The sequence below is a fragment of the Amphiura filiformis genome, chromosome 18, assembly GCF_039555335.1.
Source record: "Amphiura filiformis chromosome 18, Afil_fr2py, whole genome shotgun sequence".
NCBI lineage: Eukaryota > Metazoa > Echinodermata > Ophiuroidea > Amphilepidida > Amphiuridae > Amphiura > Amphiura filiformis.
The window spans coordinates 2,858,385-2,877,156 of NC_092645.1; the positions used below are offsets into that span (position 1 = coordinate 2,858,385).

The 18,772-nt window shown below is 36.3% G+C and overlaps 1 protein-coding gene across 2 annotated transcripts; it reads left to right on the forward strand.

The window, feature by feature from the left end:
- Positions 1-2,779: 2,779 nt before the first annotated feature.
- On the forward strand, positions 2,780-18,340 carry LOC140139747 (3-keto-steroid reductase/17-beta-hydroxysteroid dehydrogenase 7-like). Of its 2 annotated transcripts, XM_072161455.1 has the most exons (9): positions 2,780-2,902; positions 8,004-8,207; positions 9,403-9,495; positions 10,281-10,398; positions 11,175-11,290; positions 13,505-13,685; positions 15,155-15,211; positions 16,756-16,854; positions 17,727-18,340. In XM_072161455.1, the coding sequence occupies exons 1-9, from the start codon at positions 2,856-2,858 to the stop codon at positions 17,829-17,831; spliced, it is 1,020 nt and encodes a 339-aa protein (XP_072017556.1). In that variant the 5' UTR covers positions 2,780-2,855; the 3' UTR covers positions 17,832-18,340. The 2 variants fall into 2 exon arrangements, with proteins under 2 accessions (XP_072017556.1, XP_072017557.1); XM_072161456.1 differs by lacking the exons at positions 16,756-16,854; positions 17,727-18,340 and adding an exon at positions 16,462-16,697.
- The last annotated feature ends 432 nt before the right edge of the window (positions 18,341-18,772 follow it).

Genomic DNA, 18,772 nt, shown 5'->3' on the forward strand with positions numbered 1-18,772 from the left:
CAGCGTATCCACACATGTACAAGGCACTAACATCGTTGGTCTGCACAGGCAAAACAAGTAATTTTCTACTTACAGTTCCTCGCGCTTGAAAAGGTCTCAAGGGCACTTCAGAGGTCAGGGATAGCAGTAAAACATACGTGGCACAACAAACATACAGGTACATCTCAGCTCATCTCAGTGGTATGCAAAATGTAAACAACACGAGAGCAAACAAGATGGCTGCTGGCAACTTCCGGTACGGGTTTAGAATTTCAGTGACGTAATAATCCAAAATTGCGGCACGTTTAAAATACACTTGGTAAGATGAGGCATAACTTGGTTAAAAGACACATCCAAAAGTTTTACGGTGCAACTAAAGAATGTAGAAAGGCTAGCGGGGCTTATGGTATCGTGGAGTCAATCCAGTAGACTTCGACTTATCGCAAAGGTGATGAATGCGAAGTAAATCCAAGTAGCCAATCTCCAACGTAAAATACACACAGTATACAAATCCAATACAGCGGTGCAAGAAATTTGTTAAAAATCACACTTTAAAATCGCTAAAAAGTTTAAAAGTCCAGCAAATAGGACGAGAACATCAATAAATATCCGTCGGATGAAGGATGGGTGAAGATGAACTCAAAAAATAAAACATGTTTCACGTCCGGGTTTTCGAAAAAAAGGAGGAAGAGGGGGCGTTTTATTTTCTATTTTTTATCGCAAAATTGGTGTAAATACCCATACTTTTAGCGTACAATCCGTACATACAATAATGCCTGGAAAAAGGAGGAGGCCCTTTTTTATTTGTTGTTCTGAGAGTTACACCCCCTCTAATGATCACAAACCCTTCCTAAAATGTTTCTTGTATCTTAACAAGGCTATAGAAAGCATCCCAACTTCCTAGACATATTTTTGTGTCAGTTCCTGCAGAACTGACACCTTTAGTACAGGTTTGACGATCACGTGACAAATCGAATCTCTGACGTCAATATTAATATCGATATCAATTTAAGGCTGTTCTAGTTAAATTACATACCCATTGGCATTTTGGCTGTTCCATTTAATTTACATACTCAACATTTCCCTGTGCACTTAGTCCATGAATTGATCCTGATTTGCATTGTCGTATATTTTTGTACACAACAGGGATGTTACTATTGTTTTAACTAAATGAAGCATACTTTTGCTTTTATCTTTCTTTGTCCTTTATTAATTATAAATTAGGTGATTTAATTAATATAATTCTTTGTTTCAGCGACCCAGGGGTAAACAGACAAACAAAAACATAGGTCAAAATCCTTCAATTTCTGTGAAAATTGAACAAAAAGTACCCAAATCCCTACATTTTATATCTCCCTGTGTTATAGACAAATTGTATACGTCACATTTAAAATCATTTAAAATGACTTATAAATTGCCTTATGCTATAATGGGGTCTTATACATTTGTATTGTGTGAACTTAGTTTTTAAATGCCTTTGGCTTCCAGGTTAGTTTCTCGGAGCTGGTGAGGTGTATCTGGGTGTAACTTGGTAGGGTGGTGGTAAGTGGCTGTCCTAAGACTTGATGCATTTTTTGGCGCAAAATATGCAAATTAAGTAGCTAATTTGCATATTTAACTTAAAAATTGTTTTTTGGTGTTTTTTTTGCCATTTCGAAGAACTGGTGAGGCGTATAGGGATATAACTTGATGAGGTTGTGGTAAGCGGCAGTTTCACGGAGCTGAGCTGGGGAGGTGTATTGGGGTATAACTTGGTAGGGTGGTGGTAAGTGGCTGCCCTAAGACTTGATGCAATTTTTGGCGCAAATTAGGTAGCTAATTTGCATATTTAACTTAAAAATTGTTTTTGGGTGGTTTTTTTTGCCATTTCGAAGAACTGGTGAGGCGTTTTGGGATGTAACTTGATGAGGTTGTGGTAAGCGGCAGTCGTAAGATCCGATGCAATTTTTGTCGCAAGATATGCAAATTAGTCACCACATTTGCCTATTTTTTATTTGTCGAATTGCTTTTGGCCATTTTTCGGAACCATCTTTAACATTACATTCAAATAATAATTACATTGTAAATTGCCCGGTAAATTGGAACTGACACCAATTTTTTTCAGGAATATCTTGTTTGAAAAGTTATAACTGAATTTCAAAAAATAAAAATTTATTAGAGAAAACCTCAAAAAGGAAGCGGGAGGGGACGTGAAACATGTTTATTTTTTTATTGGGCCTAATCGAAATAAATGGATAAAAAACAGCGAGCTTCCCCGCAAAAATGTCGCGTCCAATCCAGTCGAGGTCAGGGGTCATATGCACTTGAAAAATTGTGCACTTAAAAGAAATGGGTCAATTAAATCCCCCTCCCCCGGATAATATGCTACACTAATTGTTAACACTATTAAATACTTCTGCTAAATAATTTGGGATTTATATTCCCTTATAAATTGTACTTTTTATAAGGACATTTTAGCTTTAGCTTGTATTTTGTATAATCTTTGCCATATGAGTTCAATACTATTTATTATGTTATTGATTTACCATGTGTAAGATGTAAATTTACTATGTATCAATATGTATTACAGTATTTTATAATTGTATGAGGGCCTGCTTGGAAAGCAGTGCTTGACACTGAAGTGGAATTACCCTCAATAAAGAAAGATTATTATTATTATTATTATTGAAAAGTCAGAAAAAGTTTTTTTACTATATTATTTGATACCAGCTGATTACGTAATGAGTAGGCGGCGCAGCGCGTTGCATTGATAAACTAAGCCCGTCGTACACTACGAATTTATCAATCATTGTCAGTGACGACGTGAAGCTGAATAGAAGCTTAAAAACGTTGATGACGTTCATGATTATTTTGCATTTTTGGTTTGACATTTTGCAATGACATCAAAACAAGAAAGAGTGATAATCATCACGGGAGGCAACTCGTAAGTGAATATAACAATTTGGTCTGATAAATTTGTAGGCACTGTACTGTAGTCATGGTATGAATCATCATGATCAGTCACATACATGTACGATGTAGTAAGTTAGTAGTATAGTTAATAATTTCTTAAAACTTCCGTGGTCTGAGCTGTGCGCCAAGCGTCTACGAGCGTACACACAGAAAAAATAAACAATCACGCTGATTGGCTGATCAACGCACTTGACAACAAGTCGGTTGACCCATTGGTTGTCTCTTCGGCGCGTAGTAGGCGACCTTGTCACTTTTACGCGATCGCAATTCACCAGCGCGTACCCCGACCACGGAAGTTTAAAAAAACAACAACTTTAGTTTACAAGTAAGCAGTACCGTACTGTACATGTAGAAAGTAACTACAAATTTCGTAATCATGGTAATCTAGTAAAATATTGATATTGACGACCTGTTTGACTTAGGGGTTCATTCATATATTTTCATGACTAAACGATTGTTTATGCCTGAGGGCTTTAGCCCGAGGGCATAAACAACGTTTAGTCATGAAAATATATGAATGAACCCGTTCATACATACGTAACATTCTGCGTGCTGTTATTCTCCTCCACTACTAAAAAATATCGTCATTTTAGACTAAAACTACCAATTTCTTATCCTTTTTAAAAGTTTTTCCATTGCTAATTGTAAGAAAACGTTTACTTGCTCAGTCCACCGTGTTTGGACGCGTGCGAACATCGCGTACATCATTCGCGCTTTGCTTAAATAGCTCGCGAGCATACGCGCGTATATCTTACTCGCGTGCGTTCATCGGTTCTGACGCGGCTTGTTTACGACCAGAAAGCAGGGCATAAACGTTGTTTATGCCCGCCTATCGACCAATCACATGTTATATAACGCGTATGTATGAACCATCCATACATCATACCTGTGTGTTCATATCATATTTTGTGATGAAAAATGATTAGCGTACAAAATGTGTAATATGCAATCATTTGTAGAGGAAAGCTTTCTTCGTTCCGACGGCTATGTACAGATGTGAATGCACACTTGCTCGAGAACTCTAGCCAAGCATTTGCTCACCGATAGCTTCACATTCTAGGCTAGAGACCGTTGCATTCAAAATCAGATAGTCAGATTCGCTGAATGACACCGTGTAAAGCAATATGAAGTAAACACAGCCGATCATGACAGGCGATTGCATCAAAAGTGTTGCTAAAATTACACTTCAGCAAAATTTTTAGACTGTCCAAAATACGCAAATCTTGCTCAAAAGATACAGTTGACTCATCGAAATAACTTTCATCCAAATTTCAACATTAACAGAATTTAAATAACCTCCGGTGTAAAAAATTGCACCGCTCCTGTCCGACCGAAAAACCATAGTAAAGTACTCTAGCATCCAGGGGTAGCGCTACCGGCTAGGTTTTCAAACAAGGGGTCAAAAATTTCAAATTTTGTGAAATTATGGATCTAAAACAATAGAAATAAAGGGTTCAAATGACCCTTTAGCAACCTCTACGTGGTAATTTTGTGCGCCAAAAGCTAAAAGAATGCGCCCATGACCCCATGGCGCAAGTTAGCGCTATCCCTGCTAGCATCGAATGCGTAACTATCGTGTGCAAATTCAAAGCTAGAGTTCTCGAGTAAATGCACACATAACAGCGGCGACACATACACAGCACTTCTTGAAACTCCCGGTCGGAGCCTGGACGTTTCAAATTTATTGGAACTGGGTGTGATTCGACCGAGATCGTATCTTGGGTACGGTTAGTTGTCCACGTCCAACTTAGTTTTGTCAGCACAGGCATTGGCTATTATCATACTGACATTTTTTTAGCGGAACTACTCTTCACTAAGTTGGACAATAAGTGAGTCCTGAAACACGTACGGTAGCGCCAATCCTGTTCAATTAGCTCCGACTTTTGGGGCGTGGGACAGTATTCTACAAGACAAGAAGACCCGCAAGTTTTGTTTGGGGTCAATTGAATTTGTGTGGACTGCACCAGTAGATGTATGGTACACAATCAATGAATTCCAACCGTAGGCTATTGCGATAGACATCCATATGAAAAGGACTGGACGCAACGCAAATATAAAAAAACGTATACCAGTGACATACAATACATATATTGCATTGCATACACTTCTTCAATTAGCATTTTATGCAAGTTTTGTTACAAAATTCGATGCCGTTCTTTTTTTATTGGACCTTTTCATTTTACATACTATGGAGATTAATATAGACAAGGCTAGAAAGAGCGCTCTATGCTCATAAAAAAAGAACCGCATCAAATTGTAACATGTCCTATACTTAGTAGGTCGGTTCATCTAGAAGGCAATCGGTACATGTATATACATGTAAGGTGTCTGTTAAAACAAATTGGGTCAACTCAATAGTTCTTAGACAAATTAGTATGCACTGCTTATATATGCAGATTGAAGAAGTAATGAAGGCATTAGCCTAATTACTTCTTAATGTGACTCTATCTTCCCTTTTTGCCTGATGATGTTGCAAAATTGATTGATATTGTTATACTTTTAAAAAAAGTGTGTAAGAAAATAGTTGGAAAACTTTGCTCTCCTATCCCCCCCCCCCCACACACACACACACCCACACACTTTATAGATTCTTGAGCGCCACCACCCTGGAAAAATTGGGCCAACAATTGACACCTTTGGCAAAAAATATTTCCGTTGGTACATTTACAAATTTGCCCCCCACCCCCACCCCAGTTTCCAAAAACCTGGCTATGCCACTGTTAAATTTTACTGAGTATAATGAGAACAAATATATGAGCTAATTTCTTCTGATACCAAAATCTAATTTTTTATAAAGAAAAATGGGGGATGAGGCTAGCGATTGGGTCACATCCCTTTCAGAAAGCATGAATTATCATATTAAAATCAAATTTTGTAATGCTATTTCTGTGATGACCTAGTATACAAAAAGTATTATCTTGAATTTCTATCTTTAATTTGCCACTTGCTATTTCTAGCATTATTTTTCTATTTATGGAAGTCAATTTATGTACTTATCAATATCAGTTTGTTTACCCAGCTTATGTAATCATTGAAACAGAGATACTATTCATAATGTAGTTCCACTTGTTGTTTATCAAGTGTCTTTTGTCTATATGATTTTAAAAGCAAACAAAAATGGGCTGTTCATACATCCAATATGGAAGTCACAACCGGGGTGTATTTCAATTTGTATATCACCTGCAAGGAGCCCCGGTTCATCATTTCTTATTTTCACCTTTGATCACCTGCATGGAATTTCAAAAAGTACCCAAAGCAAGTATTTTATTAGTGTAAAATGGGCCCAAAGCAGGTACTATGCGGCCTGGCAGTGAAAAAAAGGCCCTTTTTACCTGCTTTTTTGTATGGGGGTGATAAAGTCTTGAAATACTAGTGCCCACCCATGGGGCTATAACCTTAATGGATGGCTCTAATCCATTTGAAATCTACAGCCCCTATGTAAAGACCAAGGTTGTGTCTAGATCTTCCATCATAGATTTTAACTGGAATAGCCAAAAATAGATATATAATGTCTCCATAACTATACCAGGAGACATAGATGCATTGTATTCTTAAAATTGTGTCTGCATCAATTATTTTCTTGGCAATGCTGCCAAAAAAAAAAAAAAAATATGGAAAACATTGCAATTTTAATAGCCCAAAAATAGAAGTCATTCATTCTCTTGTTTAAAAATCTTTAACTGGTTACCATGTTTACTCAAAATAAATACAACAAGAAATTATTATAAATATATAGACCAAAATTACAAGGTACATGTAGTGTGCATTTAGCAAGCAACTCTAACTGGATAATGCATATGGACTGTGTAAGCCTAAACTCATAATTTAACAAAAATAAACATTCTTTTATTGCTATACAAAAGTAAACAGAAATCCGCATTTTCAGATTGTAGCACAGTCTGCAATTGTAATTCAGGGACTGCCTTTTGAGGAGAGCAAGAGCAACTGCTCTCTACTGCACTCCTTCAGGGTACATGATTTTCATTATCTAAATCAATTATTGAGAAAGATCACTTTGATGTTTTGCTGAAGTTCATTCTACAAATCATATACTTTGAAAACTTTTATTGTCGTTAATGAGTTATGTACGTTTTACAAAAGTGTTGTTGTTTTAGCCCTCTTTACAACATAACTCAAGAACCACAGGAACTACAAAAGTGTAACTGTGATATTTGGATTCTTCTACACAATCGCTATGAAATGATCACTGCAATATTTGCCAACGCTCACTACCGTTCGCAAGATGATGTGAACTACCAAATCGCAAAAAAATAGTTGCTAATGTTAAATCAGAAATAAGAGAATGGTTTTTTAGCTCAATTCTGTCCTTTACATTCTATTGTAAATGCTCCCAACAGCTCTCTTTGATGGTTCCCAGAAGAGCTATTTAATACTCTCCTGAAAATTTCTAATGGCAGTCCCTGGTAATTGTGTTGAAACCTGTCACACATTTGAGCACATTCATCAGATTGAAATGCACCAGGACTGATTGAGGGGACACTTGGTCTGATTGAGAGGGCGCTGGTCATTTTTCTGTATTTTCCGATTGAATTTGTCAAATTGTGACTCAAGGGGGGGGGGGGGGAATATTTGACTTGGTACGGTGCTACGACATGGAGGAAGAAATATGTTCAGTAAGAACTTGATTATATACAGTGCCTTTAAAAAAGTTGAAGCAGATCTGATGAAAGACTTGTGAATAAAACAAAATCACAGGTCATATCAGAGAAGATGAGAAAGGCACTGTCCATGTAATGATCAAGTTATTATTACTGAATATATATATTATTTTTTCCTCTGTGGCATAGCATCATATAGAGGCAACCCCCCCCATCCGAGTAACAATTGTCATCTTCTCTGGTCATATATATTCGCCATCCTAATCTTTCCCCTGTAGTTTAATTTTTAACCATTCAATAGCACAATGGTGTTATTGACTGGTTCAAACTGGTGATTGATTAGGATGACAAGTATACATGTACATTATGACCTGTGATTTTTTTTTTCGCAGGTCTTTTGATTCTGCTTTTAGGCACTCTTCAAGTAATGTACATTATTTTTCTCTTTCAAAGGGGTATTGGACTGAGCCTTGCTGGTCGTCTCCTGGCCGTGGACACGACGCTTGTCATCTGCCTGGCATGTCGTAATCTCAGCAGGGCAGATACAGCTAGGAGTAAGCTGTTAGAAGATTATCCTGAGTCAGTGGTAGAGGTGTTGCAGCTGGACACTAGTGATTTGAAGTCAGTGTATAAGGCTGCAAGGGAGGTGAAACAAAAGTACGAAATATTGAGAAGGAAATAATATTATCTTTTTTAAACTTAGTTGCAAACTCTTGTGTTTTCACAAAGTCTCAAATAGGTTACAGTGGGTTACTATGATAAATTGTACTGATTCATCGAAAAAATTGATAAAAGGTATGTTTTCCTAAAATGGTATATGATATGTTCCATGTCTGTTCAGATTGGAGTGCTTATGTGATGTGATCAAGCAAAATCAGTCAGAACTCGGAAATATTGATTTTGAGATATGGCCAAACAAAGGCAATTGTTTCTTGCTGTTTTGGAAACTCTTTAATTGCTCATATCTTTGGAACTAGTTGTTCAATTTCAATGGGGTTTTCTGCAAATGTAGCTTTGCAAATGTTTTTTTATCCTATAAGAAACTGAAAATTTAATATTTCCGAGTTGCGACTGATTTTGCTTGATTGCATCACATATGCGACCTGCTCCCAAGAAATGATGTTCCAACTGTTGAGTTGATGTTCTTTGTTTGAATACCCCTGTATAGTCAGTGGTATATCTTGTGTGAATGGAGACAGAATTGAATACAAAGTACAGCATATTATACATATTCATAGAGGACATAGCATTTTAACTATACAGGTGTCTTCAAACAAAGAACAGCAACTCGCGAAACAGCCAAGTTTCTCTTATAAGCACATCATATGTGACATGATCAAGGGGAATGAGTCACATGTCGACCCTGGTCAAAAATGAGGTTTACATATGTCTCTAAAGAGAATATTTATAGTGCTTTCAGAAACTGAAAGCCCCATGTTGATATGACTTTTCTTTGCAAAATTATGTCAATTTATCAATCGCTGAAAACAGTATAAAACAAAAGAATTTTAACACATTCTTTGCCAATATCTCAAAATCAATATTAGCGACATCCGACTCATTTCCCTTGGTCGTGTCACATAATAGGCTGTGGGCCAGCAGTTAGGGAGGTTTATTTTTAACTCTCTCTCTCTCTCTTCTTTTCATAAACACTCTACCTCACAAACAGACACAGCAAGTATGTTTGCTATCCCAGATAATAATTTTACCTTACCTGTACCTCTATCACCAGGATAGAGACCTAGAGGAATAGATGAGGGTTCAAATCAGCAACTTTTGTGATCATGTGGCAATTCCCGATACTTGTAATATTTGTTTACAACAATTCTCTTTTCTTTTCACCTACGAATAGATATCAAAGATTAGACTATGTATACTGCAATGCAGGCATCATGCCAGTCACTAATGTCAACTGGAAAAACTTGCTATATGGTTTCACATCACTGTAAGTAAACAATGTTGCTCAATATGCAGATACTATTAGTTTGCTTTACCTAAAATTTGGTAGTGATGTCAGTGTTTTAAAACAGGTGCCAGTCTTAACCCCATGAGAACTACCTGCCGATTGACCAAAAAGAAGTTTTCATTATCAATTGGACCAATAAGCAACATTGTAGAATAATTCAACAAACAAAAAAAATGGGGTGAATTATTTGCAAAGCTCCATTCTGATTAGTGAGTAAAGTGAAGATTTCATGTAATTGACCAATCAGAGACAATGTTAGATTGGCAGGTAGTGCTCAGGGGGTTAACACACGAATAAAACATATACGCGTCACACACTTTGCATACCCCTAAGTCCAACGCATACAAAATCATCGCCGCACCACCACTAATGCACAGCTTTTGCAAAACACCCAAAAATTGATTCTTGATGCAAGCAAGTTCCCATTAAACATGTACACAAGAGAAGTCTTTACAGCAGCAATATTACTGGAGCTCTTATGTTTTAGATGATATTTTTTGTAACTGATGGGCTCTTATGTTATTACAAGTGCTCAAATATATAGGGTGTCTAGATTTCAACTGGAAAAGCTCATTCAGCGTTACTATTAGTTAAGGGGCTTTGCAATAATTATGAGCCCTGGGGAGGGTAAAATTACGGGGGGCAAGATTTTGTTTTCAAGCTGAAAAGGGCAAGCAATTTTGGCACACATTCATGGGCGCCTTTTAGATAAAATGCTTTAAAAAAAAGCTTAGGAAAACAGTACGTATTTGCTTCTCTTGTAGGAATAGCATAGTTGAAATGTTTACCACTGGTGAAGGGTTACTACATTTGCAAGATGACTGCACCAAGGATGGACTCAAGTCTATCTTCTGCACAAACTTGTTTGGACACTTTGTATTTGTAAGTATTTTACACTTCCTCTGCATTTCTTCCATTTCAATTTTCTGTACTGATTTGCTATCTAGTGCAATATGGGTTGATAGTGACAAAATGTACCTCAGTGAACAGAGCAGATCTTGCACAATTATGTTTATTTCTTGACTATCGACCCATGTTTAGCCATTAAAACAAATGTGAGTGTAGGTGTAGATGTGTATGTAGGGGACCGGGGGTGGGGTGTTTGTTGGATTATGCATGCATGTATGTTAAACATAATTACACTAGCATAAGCATGTAATTCAGGGTTGTTGATTTTTTTGACTTAAAAAAAAAATCAGATTTATTTGATCAGATTTATTTGATTTAAATCGGATTTTTTTGATTAAAATTGATTTAAAAAAAAAATTATTCCAAGAACTGCTATACCCCATGATAAAGTCAAAAGACTACCAGTGGAATGCTAGTCATATGCACAATCCACCGGGTATTTACAAAAAAATCAAAACATGTTCTTACATGTGAAAATTTCAAAGAAAAAATTTGGTAAAATCATGGGGAAACCATAGAGGTATTTTAATTGTATCCAAAAGTTGAAGAAACATTAGGAATGAAGTAAAACAGTCAATTTAAGAAAGAAATTAACTTATATTTATCAAAAATGGTAAAAAATGAAAAAAGTTGATTTAAGTCAGTGAAGTTTTAAAAAAAAATCAAGTGATTTAAATCACGATTTAAATGATTTAAATCGGCGTGATTTAAATCAAACAACCCTGATGCAATTCCCTTTATCTTTCCAGATACAAGAGTTACTAGATCTAATGAGTAATTCAGGAGGCGCTCACATCATATGGACATCATCTAGTAATGCCAGGAGGGCTCATTTTGACATCAATGATTTGCAACATGAGAATGGGTAAGAGATATAAACTGAGCTCAAAAAGAAACTTATAATTTTTCACAAGGTCATATCTTGAAATCCTGTCCATCAAATTGAACCAAAATTACGCACAGATTTACTTCAATACTCTACTCTTAACACATGTCAGTAACCAAGCAGTTATCCAACTGACACAACAGCAAAATGCACTGACATGGGACAGCTTCCTGGACCACATTCACAGCCCCGCCCTGTTTCATGAAAAAAGTGTATGAAAAGCAGAAAGCAGCACCGTTTTATCATCTGTGCAAGGATCTTGAGTGCATTCTCACAGATTTTTTGTCCTGGGTGCCAAATGTTGGGCTGTGAAAGTGAAGGAAGTCCATGAAGCTGTCCCATGACAGTGCATTTTGCTGTTGTGTCAGTTGGACAACTGCTTGGTTACTGACATGTGTTTTGAGTAGAGTATCAAGGTAATCCTGTGTGTAATCCTTTTGGTTCATTTTGATTGACAGTATTTGACCTTGTGATTCGCAAGTTGTAAAAAATTTTCTTTTTGAGCTCAGTTTATATGGGTATAATCAGAAATGGCACCCAAGTGTGACAAAAGGGTCAAAATTACAAACAGTGATCAGAAATGTAATTGTTGTCTTATTGTAAGCACAACATATCTAATTACTTCAGTAATGTTACTAAATATATTTTTTCGACTGGTTTATTGGCAAAAGTAGTCCAAAATCTTCAGAAACATAACACAAAAGTTCCATGTCATTCCTTGTTATATTTTGACAAAATTATGCATATAATTAATTCTTTGAGTTTAATGAATTACTTAAATGCTAAACTAAAATAGTCATGCAGAATTTTTCATATGGAAACAAAGTTTTGGAAAAAAAAAAAAAATTTCATTATAAACACCTAAAAATTTGTGGAAATCAGGAACAAAATTTGTTATTTGTCAAAAGAAACATCTTAAATTATTTTCTGTTTAAGTTTGTATAATGCAATATGATGTGCAAAAACTATGTTGAAGTTTTTAGCATCAAATTGTTCTTCAAATTGATGTAAGGATCCATCAAAGTAGTGATTGTGTAACACTCCTGACACATTATAGCACCTGTATGGCCTATATGTCAGTACCTGCCTATGTAACCGCATAACCAGCAAAATGGAGAAAATTGAGGCATGTAGCATGATTAAGTTCCATTTTAAGGGTTACAGTGCCCAAAAAACTGTGATGAAATAAAAATTCATTTTCCAAAAAGCAACAGTGACAATATCACAATCACCACCGAAGATAACTTTCATTTCATCATCGATTTTCTTGGCACTGCAACCCTTCAAATGCAGGATCTTAATAACGTTGCTTGCCTCAATTTTCTCAATCTTGCAGTTTATGCGCAGTAACTGGGGCAGCAGGTTATTACATGTAGCATCTAGCGTCGCCTGTAAAAAAAAGAAAACATACTTATGAGACCATTTTTGCACCATAGTGTACATAAGGACCAGTGATTGCACTGACAAAATTTCATTGATATAGCTCTCATCACTTCTGGGCGATTTCTAAAACTTTTTGATACCCCCTCGTAGGTAACAACAAGACAACAAACTCAGAGCAACATTGTTGGCTTGTATGCTACTGAATTCTATTTGAGCTTTGCCTTCAGTTTTTGACTTGAATTTGTTTTTAAACTACAGCATGTAGTTTCTGTTGTTTGCTTACATATTTTGCTATCTGTCCCTGAAGAAGAGCAGTTTATCCGCTTGAAACATTGGTTGTGTTTTGTCTGTTAGGTTTTGTTTATCTGTTATGTGCACATTGATTTTCATCACTTCCACACTTCCATTGTACTTCTGTACTGTTTTCCTGACACTTCTGTGGGCTCTGGAATTTTTTTGGACCATTGCACTTTGCCTGTTTTTGTGCCTACATTGGGTGTTTAGTTTATTGTATCAAACTAGCTTTGCTCCAAAGCCAACCTATTTTCCATCCAATTGAAAGAAAAAATGAAAAACCATGCCATATGCCCTCTGACACTAATAGTAAAGACAAACAAATAGGCCTATGTTAATAAATAATATAAATACAAGCTAAAACCATTGGGGTTCGATAATGAACCCCACAAAACTAGTATATGGAAAATGCCATACGGCCGGGCGGTTTCACAAGTTGCCGGCTCTATCATGCTACTCGCTGCCTGTTTTCTTCATAGATACTTAATATTTTGTGAATTATTTTCTTCAATTTAGCCCACAGGCATACAGCTCATCTAAATATGCAATGGACTTACTCAGTATTGGGTTGAATGAAGAATACAACAAGAAGGGAATATACAGCCATGTTTCATGCCCGGGTCTCTCTATGACCAATATAACCAATTCTATTCTACCAGCGTGGTTTTGGACAATGACATCACCATTTTTAATTGTTGTGAGTATATATTCAAAGTGGTAATAGCTGTGGGAGAGGTGATGGACTTGTTTTTTTATTATTATATCTTAATAGTCTCGGAAGAAAGTAAGAGTAAGAGAAAATAAATTTGTTTTTATGACTTGTGTATAGTACTGAATCAAGAAGCAAAATAACAGTGTTAACCAGACCTGGAATTAAGCTGTATTTATACAACTTTTTATGGTTAGCACTGTTGCGATTTGGTAGATCACAGCATCTTGCAAATGGTAGTGAACTGTGGCAAAAATTGTTGTAAAGAGGGCTGAAACAACAACACTTTCGTAAAACGTACATAACTCATTAACAACAATAAATCAAGCAAGTTTTCAAAGTATATGATTTGTAGAATGAACTTCATCATCAGCAAAACATCAAAGTGTTATTTTTCAATATTGATTTAGATAATAAAAATTGATTTATTTTGATGACACAAGTTAGGGAGAACAGCTTTAATGGTTCACGGAGCTCAGCCATGCTTTGCTGTCTTTGATAATGGCTTGGCTGAGCTCAGTAAACCATTAAAGCTGTCCTCCCTTACAAGTCTTCAGTAAATATCAAATAAGGTATAAAAAGGCATTAAAAGAAAAATCCATGCCTAACAAATGTGACTTGATCTGCTACATCGGGGCCAAAAGAGGCATTTTTGAAAATTGAGAACTATAATTATTACCTTAACATTAATAGGCTATCAATTATGTTCATTCAAATTTCACGATATCTTTGCTAAACGAATTAATCTGCAAGAAATATTTTGTACATAAAACATTATTTAGCAAGAGGTTTCCAGTCATATAAAAATCTCACTTTTTTTTTTTAGAAAAGTGGGGGATGATGCTGTGGATCACAAAATGCCCTTTTAAAACACCAAAGGTCTAGCATACTTGGTTCTAAAGTTGTGAAGTTTTGTGATGTGTATTTTCTTATGTATTTTATTGGGTTTTTTTTACTCCATATTTTTCCCTTTATGTCAATTTCAAATTAGCCCCCCGCATGGATCAGATTGTGTCACACCTAATAGCCATTTGGTCCAATTCCCACTTGGTCTAAACTGTCCAATTACCACTGGGTCCCATTGCCTTTTGGTTCAACTGCCATGTTTTTGGGGCACAGCAGAATTTTCTAACACACAGCAGGGGTTTTGGTATGCCTGGATTCTCCGAGATAATGACACTTGTGCTTATCAAACAACATGCTACAGGAGTTTTTTTGGGCGTATCAGGATTTTCTGAGATAATTTGATGTGCGCCAGGAGTTTATGGGCACCAAAATTCTCTGAGATGCCATGCCCTACTTGTATGCAGGCTCATATTACATAGTTTGAAATATTAGTGGTAATAAACCAGGGGGCCATGAACACAATATTGAAAGAATAGTTAACCTCATCGCGGACCAACCAAAACAGAAACATGCAGTTTTACCATATTTATCATACCCTTCTCCTATTGCAGATGAGAGCACTGGTACCCAGAGTAACACTGAATCCAGATAACGGAGCAGAGTCATTGGTAAGTTGTTCAGGGAGTAGTTTTTTTTTTATGTCAAGCATATCTAGGCATTAACAGCTGAAATCTAGGAGATGACACTGACAAAACTTCCGCCAGGCACAAGTGACCTGGTGAAGGGGGTTGCCGTAGATAGCAGGTCGGGGTATTTTTACAGGACAGGCAAGTATAGCCGACAATCGGGCGTTGATCGGAACCGACTGTAACAAGGTCTTTTATCATAGCTCATCTGCTCCGCCATTACCAGATGAACCACAGGGAGAGCAGATTTTTGTTTGGGGGGGCGTGCAGGGAATTGAACCTGGGACCTCTCGCACCAAAGGCAAAGACCTTAACCAGTGTTCCACGCTGCTCCCCGAGAATTGAGCCAATGACCCATTATATACCAATGGGGAGATGATGAGATACTCTGTTCAGCCAATGGCGGAGGAGCATTTTATGGGAGCATTTTATTTCATTCTCATTTTTCATAATTGGCAGTTTCTTGTAATAATGATGACATAAAGTGTGTTTTTATTTTTTTGGATTAGACCTAATGGCCCAGGATAACCTAAGAAAGCTTATTTCCATTGCGGTCCTGTTTATTTGTTTGTTTTGTATTGTATTTTTTGGTAGGGTTTACAGACAGCTAGGCATTACCCTGATCGGAACTGGCTGCAAAGTCTCTGTCATCCACTGTATCTGCCCCACAATTCAAATGTAGTATTGGAGAGAGCAAATGATTTTTGCCTCCAACGGGAATTGAACCAGGGACCTCTTGTACCAGAATCAAACACCTTCTCCACTGGGCCATCCTGGCTTTGTGAGTGCGAAAACCCTGCAGCGATGTGTCTTGTACATGTGCCGTATCATGTACTGTTGGAGATGATTTTTATTTTGCTCTCATTTAAAATGGATATTGTTAAAAATTGTAAACCATACTCCAAGAGAAGTGCATGTCGTAGCCATTACATGTATATATATGCATCCAAATTGTGCTTTTTTTTTTTTTGTGCGCTAAAAATGAAGTTAATACTTGATGTTTACAGTTTCTCCAGAGAACTCCACAGCTAGCTTTACACATTACGATCAAGGTCAAAGGTCTCGTTCCATATATATTGTTATTCTCAATGCATAATACAGTGTTTCTATATTTGGTTTCTTATTTATTTATAGGTGTGGCTCTTTGAACAGGACAGGTCAACAGTAGATCAAGATTATAAGTATATCAGTCACATCAGTGTTTCTATATTTGGTTTCTTATTTATTTATAGGTCTGGCTCTTTGAACAGGACAGGTCAACAGTAGATCAAGATTATAAGTATATCAGTCACATCAGTGTTTCTATATTTGGTTTCTTATTTATTTATAGGTCTGGCTCTTTGAACAGGACAGGTCAACAGTAGATCAAGATTATAAGTATATCAGTCACATCAGTGTTTCTATATTTGGTTTCTTATTTATTTATAGGTCTGGCTCTTTGAACAGGACAGGTCAACAGTAGATCAAGATTATAAGTATATCAGTCACATCAGTGTTTCTATATTTGGTTTCTTATTTATTTATAGGTCTGGCTCTTTGAACAGGACAGGTCAACAGTAGATCAAGATTATAAGTATATCAGTCACATCAGTGTTTTTGGAACAAGATTTGTACATCCTGAAAAGGTTGGTATATCATACTACACTGGGTTTCAGAGAAGGACGCACTCCCTTGCTCAGATTGATGCGAGCGCCCTGTTAATGAGCGACATACGCGGAGCTTTGTGAAATCGTTGTTCTGCGCCAACCAACGATTTAACGCACAATTGGCCAATCAGATTATTGGTCTTTTGATATGACTGTTAGCCAATTGATTCAGCCAATCAGAACCCCACTTCCGTGTTTACGCTCTGCATGCTCTCAAAATGTAAACAAGTGCTGTTCTTCTCTTTCTCTCTCCCCAACCCCCCCATTTGGACACACTGTACTTTTTCTGAATCATTATGACCAGAGGAATACTTTGGCGTGGTTTTGACAAAATCAGAGCAATTTTGAAATTTCAACCCTGTTGTATGAAATTTGATTTGAATTTGTTACCATAGCTTATCTTTTTCTACACATGTTTTCTGATCTAGAAATGTTGATTAGAAGTTGATTTCCAAAGGTGCATGCTAGGCCTTTCTTCTGACTAAACTATATATACGTACTGCTGTTACTAGGGAAAAGAAATATTTGATGGACATTTCGATTTGAAAACAGCCTTTATTTTTTTGTGGCATGTAATTTTCACGAAATTTGATACATTTCTGGTTAGCCTATATATACTGCTATTGCTATAGGGAAAGAAATATTTCGTGACGTGAATCCATGTCGTGAAAATTCACGATATATTCATGCACACGAAACATTTCACGTTTTGAAAAGGTTTGCATCATTTTTAAGATATACTGTAAAAATTGTTTATATGTACAACAAGGCTGCACACTGGTAAATTGGTATGGCCCCTAACTTGGAAAGAGAAAACGAAGAATTGTTGTTTGATCTTTTTGTCATTTTAGATTGAATTTGATCCATCTGAGCCGTCTGAAATTTTCAAGAAGTTGTGTGTGTTGGAATGTACATATAGAAGCAAACTACAGAAGCAAGGAAATTTAGAATCGTAATGGTGGAGATACAATGTGTAATATTAGGATATTCCAGATGAAATCCATCCACCCCTAGACAAGACCTTAATCTTCCACACAGGGAGTGTTAAATTCAATTGGAGTTACCTAAATGGGTGACTCCATGTGAAATCTACACCCCCTCTGTAGGAGATTAAAGCCATGTCTTCAATAGAGGGTGTATGGATTTCAACTGGGTAGTCAGATTTTTTCATATCCTGTTTTCTATCTTGCATTGAGGCCGACCATTAAAACTATCTGTTTCCTAATTTTGCATTATATTGCTTCAGCAGTTTTGATATGTGAAGCAAACAGGTGTATAAAATGTGGTTACCACTTCTTAGGCCAAAAAAAAAACCAAGTTTGTTTCCTGTAGCGCGCATTTCGTTTTTGACATTATTTTTGCACATTTAGATTTTTTTTCACTTTTGAAAAAAAAAGAAAAAGAAAGAAACCCGGAAAAAAATCGCAAAAAATAATATAAAACACTACTGGAGTAAACATCACACATTTTTAATACTTTTTAATCTGCAGGTTGAAAGGAATCATAAATATTCTTGAATATGAAGAAATTTGATTTTTTTTGTGTGTCGGAGAGACCCACTGTGTAAATTTCCATTCCAATTTGCAGCAAAAAAGGTGGTTTTTTTTTCATTTGAAGACATGGATTATAAAAAAAAAATTAAATTAAAAAAACATGTTTCGCATTTGACTTTTTTGACCTGCTACAGGAAACAAACATGTTTTTTTGGCCTTATCATGTTTTTCTTCACACTTTCAAAATATAACATGCATTTATACAAACCACTGGGGTAATAAAAAAAAAATTGGAAACATATTAGTATGCCTCAATATAAGATGTAAAAAAAAATAAGAAAAAAATCGGACATTCCATTGAAGAAGTTAATAGTGCAAAGTTGTCAGCTCTTACCAGTTCATAG